Source organism: Lathamus discolor, chromosome 1, assembly GCF_037157495.1.
Source record: "Lathamus discolor isolate bLatDis1 chromosome 1, bLatDis1.hap1, whole genome shotgun sequence".
NCBI classification, from domain to species: Eukaryota; Metazoa; Chordata; class Aves; order Psittaciformes; family Psittacidae; genus Lathamus; species Lathamus discolor.
The window spans coordinates 135,908,594-135,919,254 of NC_088884.1; the positions used below are offsets into that span (position 1 = coordinate 135,908,594).

A 10,661-nucleotide genomic window follows, 5' to 3' on the forward strand; every position below is an offset into this window, starting at 1 on the left:
ATACTGCGATCTTGTAAAAGGTATTCTCTACATAGAATTTCCTTCTGGCAGTCTTTTTGTCTGATGTTTTTAAACAACATGTTTGTTTTGGTAGTGTTTTTCGGAAGATGTATTTTTAGTAAGAGAATAGATTGTTCCATGAAAATCCACAGCACAAAGCTGTATATTGCTTTAAAAACAGAGTAATGGCATCTGGTATATCACTGGGACACCTACTCAGCTTTTCTTCTTCTTTCTACTCAGCTTCTTTCTTCCCGGTTATTTGCCTTTTCACTTAAATTTGCTTGCTTTAAAAACAAACATGAGGAGAAATTAGAAAGTTGACAGGAAAACAAAACCAAACAGAACTTTTATTTTTTCTCCCAAAGGGAATGGGTCTTATAAATCACATCTTCAATGCAGACAGCCTGAAGAAGCTGTACGTTTCCAACCTCGGTATTGGGCACACAAGGTACTCCACCTCAGGAATTTCTGAGCTACAGAACTGCCAGCCTTTTGTTGTAGAGACTCTTCATGGGAAGATCGCTGTGGCGCACAATGGGGAGCTAACAAATGCTATACAACTCAGGAGGAAGGTTGGTATCCCCAATACACTTGCTATGACTTTTCCGTAATGTTAAGCTGCTTGGGGTAGTGAGACAGCACCATAATCAAAATAGATCATTTTGGTGGGTGGGGAAAGGTCCCAGGGACAGGAGGCATTTGTAACTGTCTTAGGAGATAATTCACCAGTCCTCTAGACTGATGGTCACATTCCTATTGATCGAGTGTTGATAGTGTGTTTGCCTAGAATGGTATGTGCTAAAAAGGCAAATAAAATTTAGCAGATGTTTCATTATGAAATAACACCTATGATATATTCCATCCAAAAGAGTTCATATTCCTGCACTGAAGCAAATGTATGGAATGCCCAAAGGAACCTAGCCCATTGTTAATCAGAGCCGCAAGAGTATAAATAGGTGGGAGAAAACAACAGTGATGAGGAAATGTAGACAGTGGCAAATCTTTTCCATGATTGTAAATGATTTCTTAAGATAAAAGTTAGGAACATACAGCATTAAATGGGTTGTAATAATTAGCTAGATACACTGAAGATTCTCTTCTCTCTTAGAAGCATAAATACACCAAGGAAGAACAATTAGGCTGACCAGATTCAGCAAACTTTTAAATGGTGGGATTTTCATTTTTTAATCCCACTCTGTTCCCATTCATGCCTCTTTTTGTTGTTGTTGCTCTGTTCCTAAACCACCATTCAGCCTTGTCATCTCTTTCTATATCTGCTACAGGTGATTACATATTTTCCCTTGTACATTTTTACCTCTCTTCCCAGAGCAAGCAGGAGCACAAAGCTAAGTAAACAACCAAAACATGAATTTATGCCCTGAATATTGGTGACGTTAATTTTGGTTGCAAGCAGGGCAAAGGAATGAGATGCAAAGGGAGAAATTAGTACCAGTCATAGATGATTGTATCCGCTCTTTTTTACATATTTGGTTGGTTGGAAGAAGTTTGATGTTACTGTGATCTGATCCGCGGACGAGGGGATATGTTTAAAAACATTAGTTCGTTGCACAAAGGTGTTGTTCAGTTAAAATCTGAGCAGTGTTACATGGGATTTTTCTTTTTAATGTTGTTAACACTTTTGTTTTGTGTCCTAAAAGCTTATGAGGCATGGTGTAGGGCTGTCGACCAGTTCTGACAGTGAGCTGATCACCCAGCTGCTGGCTTTCACACCTCCTCTAGAAAATGACGATACAGCCGACTGGGTGGCAAGGTAAGGAGGATGGGTTTCAGAAGCAAGAACAGCATCTCAGCATGATCTGTATGCAGCTGTAAATGCACACAGCTGTTTGTGTGACACACGATTATGTTCACCTTTATCTCATTTCAGAATAAAAAATTTAATGAATGAAACTCCAACTTCATATTCATTGCTAATTATGCATAAAGACATAATCTATGCAGTACGTGATCCATATGGGAATCGCCCACTGTGCATTGGTCGCCTTATTCCAGTAGGGGACATGAATGGAAAAGGTAAACCATACATTCATATTCATAATCATATTAATATTCATATAGTTTGTGCCTGAAGTCACTGATATATAAGTAATTAAAGCTACATTTACTGAGGAGTAACCAGAAATATGCAATGCAAAGGTCAGTTTTGAAAATTTAAAACAACAAAAAAATGTTGGTAAGGAAAAAAAATATATTTAGGAAGTCTGCAAATACCTTTCCTGTTCCAGCAAAGGGGAATTCTAGTTGCCTGAGGCAGCCCAGCTATAACAGAGTATTTGTGAAAACGTAGTTAACATCTCATCAGCCAGACAGGAAAGCAGGGATGAACAGAATCACAGAAGGGTTGAGGCTGCAAGAGACCTCTGACACAAATTCACTGCTCAGGTAGGGCCACTTGCTTGGGCCACTGTACAGTCCAGAAACAAGTCTGGTTTCTTCCTTTCTTCTGTAGTAAGGTGGCTGAAAAGTGCTGGATTATTGTCAATGTATTTCTAAATTTCTAGCACTCCCAGTCACAGATAGTATGGCAGCAGAACAGTCAGTGTATGGTGAAAATTATTTGTGTTCCTGTTTAGCCTGCAAATCAGCATTTGCCATGAAGTGAGATTAGAATGTTAGTTTGTATAAAAATAAAATAATTTAAAGGCAAAGTAGTAAATGTTCCCGTATCTTCACAAAACAGTAATTTTAACTACAAGAAAAATCAAGACTTTTTTAAAGCATACAAACATTCCTGCTCTGTAGGAATTCAGTATGTTATTATTTTTCTTTTAATTATATTACAGAAACTTTGGAATTCTCTACTTTAATTAGTTTTAAAACAGTCTTGTGCACTTGGCAATCTAAACAAGGCAGATATTGCAGTAGAAATGTAATGGTGTGTGGGGTAACAGTAACAAGAATTGTGGGCTGACTCCAACTGAAATCTTTCATTTCAGGAAAAGATAACAGTGAAACAGAAGGATGGGTAGTCTCTTCTGAATCCTGTAGCTTTTTGTCTATTGGTGCAGAGTAAGTGCCACAGTTCTCACTTTATCTGAAATCTCTCCTCAGGCAGCAATTAAACATTAAACCTCAAACTGCCAAATATCATAACCTATTCCAATATGAAAGACATCAAAGAATAGTTTGTTGGGCGGTTTGGAGGTTTGGTGGGTTTTTGGCGGTGCTCTTTTTTGCCAGTTTATTATCGTGAACAGATTAGTGTAAAAGAATTATGTGTTCAGATAGTCACAGTGAAGACAACTTTACCGTGTAAAGTTTTTACTTTTTAATTTTAGACTTTTTAATTTTAGGCATGTTTGCAGCAGAATAGCTAAATAATTCTTCAGTCACAGAAAGGTTACACTGGTAGCTCACAGGCTGGACTAAGCTGAGCTGTAGCATATGCTGTCTAACAAAATAAGCTTGTTTGAAAAAAATGATGGGCACCTGAATCTATTTCCATATGTGCCAACATCCATCAGAGCCAAAATGTGAGATGACATTCACATTACCACTCAAGCTAAGATCCTCTGAAAAGAAAGGTGTGATACTTTTTCTGGACAAAAAGAGACGGGTAAGATGCTCTTTAAGAGACCACAGATTTGGAGTGGAAGGCAACTGTGAACTAGAACATGATTAAAGTAAGAAAGATTATGAGGAAGCATATTTAATTTTCCAATCAGGCAATATAACAATGTGCATTTTGAGACTAGACTAATAAGTAAAGTTGAACCTCTTAAAATAAAACTGTGAAAAATTGCATTAAGAACACAACTACCAAATAAAAAGACATGTCAAGCAAACTCAGGCAGCAATGTGACGGTACTTTAGAGGTCTTTATTCCATTCCGCAGTGTTTTATTGCAGGTGTGGTGTTCTGTGTTCCCTTGATGTAACTTCTACCCTGTCTCTGTAGGAACTATAAGCTGTTGGTAACAGGGGCTTTCTTGAGACAACTTATTCTACGTATGGATAAAAATAACCATTTTCTGAAACTTCTTTAAAATCTCTAAGAAAAGCTTATTGTGTAGGACCATTAGCTGAAGCCTGTGGGCTTTCAAAAGAAGCAATTTTGTCTGAACTTCTTGTGTAGCCAGTGCTGCTCTCTGGTAATGCTAGTATTTTACCCGTCAATAATCACAGATTTGCTCACCTGATTTATATCTCCAGAATATTTCAATGCTTTGGGATAGATTTAGATTGAAATTGTTAGAATAGCCACCCAAGGATCTAGAAAAATGTTTAATAAGGTTAAACATTGTAACATAATAAACCTAACACTGTTCCATATTTCTTCAGATAGGAGAATTGGAATGAAATTTCCAGTTAGCTTTACGTTCATTCTGGTTTTTAATATTGCATTTTAATGTTAATTAGCTTTCACAGAAAAGTCCTCTAGTATTGATCCAGGACTAAATTTTTAAAATATATTTTATCTCAATGAAGCCTGTACTAGAGTATTGTACATCTCACATATAGGAAGAATACCGTAATTCTCAGGTGCTGAGAATTCGTTTATTGCTTTGGGGTATCAATTCATACTGCTTTAGTAAGGTTCACTTGTCTTAGTGTGTTGGTCTTAAAAACCTCCAGGTCACATCCTAAGACAGAAGTGCTAGGATGTTCCTGTCAGTTGAATCTTTTTAACATTTCAAAACTGTCATCCAGGTTCAGGACATTTCTAAATGCTGTGTATTTCTCTTTCAAGGTACTATCGTGAGGTCCTTCCTGGAGAGATTGTGAAAATATCCAGATATGATGTCCAGACACTGGACGTTGTACCAAGACCTGAAGGAGATCCGTCAGCATTCTGCATCTTTGAATATGTTTATTTTGCAAGACCAGACAGTATTTTTGAAGGTAAGAAGATAATAATGTACAGAGCTCCTTCCTGAATAGTGGGAGATGTTACTGTGGAAAACAATGACTCTGGAAAGGATCTGGGATCATAGATGCAGGGTACCACTGACTATGAGCTTGATTCACCTTCCTGTTCCTGGCTGTGCATATGGCCTCAGTCAGGCTGCCTGCCTAGTCCTATGGAAGGGATGAGGAGCCACAATCATAATGAAGGTAGAGGAAATATCCCTTAAAAGTGAGAGTCTTAAGAGAGGAACTTTATTGGTTCTTGGAATGCTTTTCTAATGACTTCTGAAATAGGGTGTGGAAAAAAAAAACCAACCAAAACCCCAAACCCGAAAAACAACCTATTTCAGGATTTTCTTTGCAAGAAAGGGTTATTTCAGGAAGATGCTCTTAATATGACTTGTAAATCTATGCATTATCTAAGTACTTGGGGTCGTCAGTTGTCAGTCTCATGCTTTTATTATTTCAGTAGAAGACATCAAAAATTACCTCATTTGCAAAGATATAAGGCAGGACTCATACCTATCAAAGAACCTATTTTCTTGGCTTTCTATGGACATGCCATCTGTTGATCCAATACAGTTCCCCATCCTCATAAAGCCAGTTTCACCTCACATCCCTTTTTCTCACGATCCTCTTGCCCTTCGGATACCCTCATTTCTTACATTCCTCAGTACTGCTGCTGTACCCTTGGCTATGCCTTATCACAGTCCCTCCAGTTCCCTCCCATGCTGCAAATGCTTTATGACCTTAAAAGCTTCTGAGGCCTCTTATCCCTTTACTAAGTTTGGGGTAAATTTTGCCAACTGATTCAAAGTTAGTAAGTGGGCAAAGGCAGACAGCAGGATTACACAAACTTGGTCTGCTGGGAAAAGCAGCCTAAAAATAGAATATGCGTATTATAAATAGGCAGGCATAATTTCTACTCTTTTCCTTCTTTAAATACATTTTGTATCATCCACAGGACCTTTAGTTACCTGATTAGGGCAAACTGGGTTTTAATTCTCTGTGTAGTTATATGAATATGAATGCTAGAATATGGCATTATGGAAGGAAATAAAAAATGACCTTATGTGAGTGACTGTTTATTAGTTGTGGAGCTTTTCTCACTGACTTCTATGCCTGAACTTGCCAGAGAAATCTGTACAGCAAACTGAGAGGAAATCTGAATTATGCATACCAGGAAAAAACACTTCTTGCTGTTCTTAGGTCAGATGGTGTACTCAGTCAGGAGAAGGTGTGGGCAGCAGCTCGCTATTGAAGCACCTGTGGAAGCAGACCTGGTCAGCACTGTCCCAGAGTCTGCAACCCCAGCAGCTCTTGGTTATGCTCAAAAGGTATATGTTAACCTGTCTTTTTCTCCCCCAAGCATATTTACAACAATCTCTTTTTGTAATGGAATATAATGGTATGAGCTGTTAGTTTTGTATTGATAAAGCTTTATACCTTGAGTACGCCCAGTACTCCTATTGAGTCATCTGCACTTGTATTTTTCTGTCACTATTCCACTATATTAAGGTATTTCAAAGTCTTTTGGTTACTGTGAAGTCATACTAAGTCCTAAGGTTGCTTTAAAAAAAACAGGAGCTGAGAATAACAAGCTCTTTAGACTTTAATTCTGTTTAACTCTCCTGTTTACAGTGTGGACTACCATATGTTGAAGTACTCTGTAAAAACCGATACGTAGGAAGAACATTTATCCAGCCAAATATGAGGTTACGACAACTTGGTGTTGCAAAGAAGTTTGGCGTTCTGTCTGATAATTTTAAAGGCAAGCGAGTTGTTATCATTGATGATTCAATTGTGAGGGGCAATACCATTTCACCCATAATAAAACTACTGAGAGAATCAGGAGCCAAAGAGGTAAGTTAATTTTCTGTTAGCACAATACAGATGTAAACTGAAGACTGATAAGAGGGTAAAGCACTGGTCTTCATTTGTACTACACATTGTTTCCTTATTTAAAAGGGCAGGTGTGCAAAAAAGACAATGCCTAGTGCATGTTTATTGTGAATCATAGAATGATTTGGGTTGGAAAGGACCTAATTCCAACCCCCCCCTGCCATGGACAAGGACGCCCATGACAAGTTAAGGCATTTCTTTTGTATGACTGTGAAATTTGTGTGATTAAGGGGATAAGGGGAGAGGAACAGGTCTCCATTTATGAAGTGCTACCTGGCAAATAAAGAGATAATGGAAAGCAAATTAGTTAATATCAGAAAATAAAGTATTGGTGTGGTATTCCTGACATGTGTGACCTGTGGTACTTCATTAAGTACAACCACATACTTAAACAGCACATGCCTTAAGTCAACAGAGCACACTGAGTTTAATTAATTAAGATTTTTTAATGAAATGGAGTGTGCAAGTCTGTCACTGGAGAAAAAATGCTATGTATATTTGATTTGGTAAACCAAAACATGTGCGTCAAGGACTGAACACCACAGAAGAAAAGCAAAATCAGGATGGGAACCTTTTACTATCATTAGGAAATACTGTAAAATAAATCCTAAAACTTTCTTTCTCTCCTGCTGTGTTGGCATCTGAAAAAAACTTACTTTTAACTCTTCCATGACTTCCGTGCAGTGCTGTGTTCTATTCTTCATGACTATTTGCCTAAGCGGGGCTTTGCTGTTCTGTTATGGACTACTGACCTTCACCACAGCAGTCTTGTTTGAAACTGTATTTTTATTCAGGTGCACATCCGCGTGGCTTCACCTCCCATAAGATTTCCTTGTTACATGGGAATAAACATTCCAACTAAAGAAGAACTCATTGCCAACAGGCCTGAATTTCATGATCTTGCAAACTATATAGGTAAGTGCTACTCTTTTCTTTTTTAAGAGAGGGAGTTTTCACTTGTAGGTATTTTATTGTCCACATTGAAATAAAAGCACAGCACATCAAGGCAACAGTGACAAAACTGACTAAAAACTCGCCAGGCTGATACACTAAATTCTGCATTGCAAGTACCCTACAGATCAAAACAGTTTAGCTACATGCTTTTTTTTAACACAGTGAATTATATTTCTTCAAAGAATAGAAAACATTAGAATAATTGCGTAATCGTAAGTTACAAATAAGGCGTGACAGCAAAGCCTTCCATACTTAAGCTCCTTCTGGGAAACTTTACAACAGTAGGCAAAACACCAGGAAGAAAATTAGTGGTGAAAATCTGTCCTATGATGAAAAGCTAATGCAGTTCTCACTTTCATGAGATGTTCATAAAAATATGTTTGGAATTTGTGAACACCCACTGTTTTTTCTACAAATTTAAATTTATGTAAATAATTTAACTGCATTATATATTTCACTTTGAAAGAAAAGTCATGTGAAGGCTTGTGAGTGAGGAGATCTATACAGGCATGGCCTGCTGGGCTGCAAAATACTTTTTTTAACGGTTTAAGAACATAGTTGTGGTTACAGTTAGAAAACTGTAAACTCTGAGTTTGTGTGTTAAATACTCTCATAGTCTAGTATTGCAATGAGTTCTTTTCCGCACAATTACTGTGAAGGCACACTGAAGTATTTCAAGTCTTTAAGTATTATTTACAACATAACGAGTGAAACAACAGAAAACTGATGATGTGAAAATGCTATCAAACTTTTCTACTGATAGAACATTCCTATGAACCGCGTTGTTTTTTAATATGATGGTCTTCCCCTCACCGAAGTCCCAGTAAGAGTTTGTAGTCCCAGGTGCTCAGCCTGGGACGCACATTTGCTTCTATCCAGACCTGAACTACAGGGTAACTATGGGAAACTATGCAGAGTTCAAGGAGTCTTAATATACCCTCTGGACTTTATTTCTATTTTGGCAGTATGTGTGACATATTTGTTCCCATCTCAGAACCTTCAGTCCCTATTTCAGTGAGTTGCTCCCTGCACAAAGAATTTGAGAAGAGAAGGCTTACTATGGCCTGATAATTTTTCATACCCATTCTCTTTAGGTAAGGTTATCCACCTGGCATCATAGTCCATATGTAATGTCCATAATGTAACTGAGTGTCCAAAGAGCACTGCATCTGGTACAATATTGCAGCTTTAACTGATTCTTTATTTCCTCTAGGAGCAGACAGTGTTGTCTACCTTTCTGTGGAAGGGCTGGTATCATCCGTGCAGGAAAGCATCAAAGCGAGGCAAGAGAATGAGAACAGCCTTAAAACCCAGAAGTCACGCGTTGGAAAGATTGGTCACTGCACTGCGTGTCTCACTGGAGAGTATCCCGTAGAGCTAGAATGGTGAAGTGTTAGTGGATGGACATGAGCCCATCTATTGCTGAATGTACCTTTTTCAAAGATTCCTTCTTGCCAATAGTCTTTTTACATTTAGGGTACTATGGAAAGCTTATTACAGCTAACCCATTACTGTTACTAAACCACATCTTTACAGTAAAGACTTACAGAAAGTCTTACGTGTTGATGAAAACAATGTAAGCAGATTAAAATATAAAATCATAGTTTTGATGCACAGTTCTGCCTTCTATTTTCTCATAAAATATTATAAAAGCCAAAGTTTTTTTAATTATATAGCAGTCCCAGAGGTGTTATTTTTTTGTTTGTTTTGGTCTTGCCCTGAAAGATATCCCTTTGTTCACAAATTGTGGGTCGTGTGGTGTCATTTCAATTTATCAAATTCTTAATACAGAAGAATGTGAAGTTTGCTTTTCTCCTTTGGAAAAATACCAGTTTCTGAAGAATTAAATTGCTTCCTCAGCAGTTCTTGCTTAAGCTTTTTAAGAATAGAAGTGCCTAACTTTTGCCAATGTAGCTCAGCAGCCTTTATTAATCCCCAGCCTTTGTAACAGACTCTGTGAACATAATGTCTAGTACATAATTTAAAAAAAAAATGAAGACTCAGGGAAACGCTCTGCCAAAAGCTCTTTAGTTTCTTAACTTTAAAATTCTCTTTTTGAACTCCAGTGTAATTACATTATCTTCATGTGCTTTCATCAGTTGCCAACAGGATGTGGAAGGACAAAAAAATACTTGGCACTGCCATTTTTTTTCCTGCTCTACATCTTTTGTTTTCTCCAGGACGAGTCCTGACAATTTCTGAAGTGTGAGCTCACACTCAGTGTGCTTTTCACATGCCAACATCCGAAGTAAACCTAAAAATAAAGTCAGTCTTCATTTCGATAGTAAAAACAATGTACCAACTGAAGATTATGAGTTGTTTTGGGTATAGTCTTATTTTACTATATTACTGCTGTTAAAATAGATGTAATGTTTCAGAAGAAAAAAGTTTGAAGAAGCATTAGCTCTTGAATTCATTGAATTTTTTAACTGGTTACTGTACACATGAAGATCACTTGGACAACTAACCACTTGCTGAAAATGGAAAAGCGCCTTTGGAAAACTACTGTGAATTTACACACAGCTGTAAAACTATTCTGTATACCTCGGTTTTGTTCACTGAATACCAGCAACTTAATTTTAGATTTTCTATTTAATATTGTGTATTTTGGCCTTATAATTGTTTGTGACACTGTTTAAAAAAAAAACAGGTAACAGCTCCTTCCAGCCCCATCATCTTCCGTATAGTTGAGAATTACGGCACTGGTGATTGAATTCAAAAGCGAGCTTTCTTACATGGGGGCTTATAGCAATGGTGCCTGACAATCACAACACAGAAGTCCCAGTTCAAGAAAGCATGTACAAGAAGGGTAAGTCGAGCTCTTAGGTTATAGATACATATGAGAAGCCCTTTCGATCGGAGATAAAGACGTAGGGTTTAACAAAGCTGCAAGCAGAAGTCCTCTGATTTACCTAAAAAATTGTCTCTAGAACA

At 37.5% G+C, this 10,661-nt stretch overlaps 1 protein-coding gene across 1 annotated transcript; it reads left to right on the forward strand.

Moving 5' to 3' along the window:
- Nucleotides 1-371: 371 nt before the first annotated feature.
- On the forward strand, nt 372-9,116 carry PPAT (phosphoribosyl pyrophosphate amidotransferase). Its single transcript, XM_065664510.1, has 9 exons — nt 372-575; nt 1,662-1,774; nt 1,892-2,037; nt 2,961-3,033; nt 4,714-4,865; nt 6,081-6,208; nt 6,513-6,734; nt 7,568-7,688; nt 8,941-9,116. The coding sequence occupies exons 1-9, from the start codon at nt 372-374 to the stop codon at nt 9,114-9,116; spliced, it is 1,335 nt and encodes a 444-aa protein (XP_065520582.1).
- Nucleotides 9,117-10,661: the final 1,545 nt, after the last annotated feature.

Excerpts from the sequence above, each read along its gene's own strand:
- PPAT (XM_065664510.1), top strand. The coding sequence starts at position 372 with ATGGGTCTTATAAATCACATCTTCAATGCAGACAGCCTGAAGAAGCTG. Across the intron at positions 3,034-4,713 it reads TTTTTGTCTATTGGTGCAGA|GTACTATCGTGAGGTCCTTC; the intron begins GTAAGTGCCACA and ends TTCTCTTTCAAG. Across the intron at positions 7,689-8,940 it reads TGATCTTGCAAACTATATAG|GAGCAGACAGTGTTGTCTAC; the intron begins GTAAGTGCTACT and ends TATTTCCTCTAG.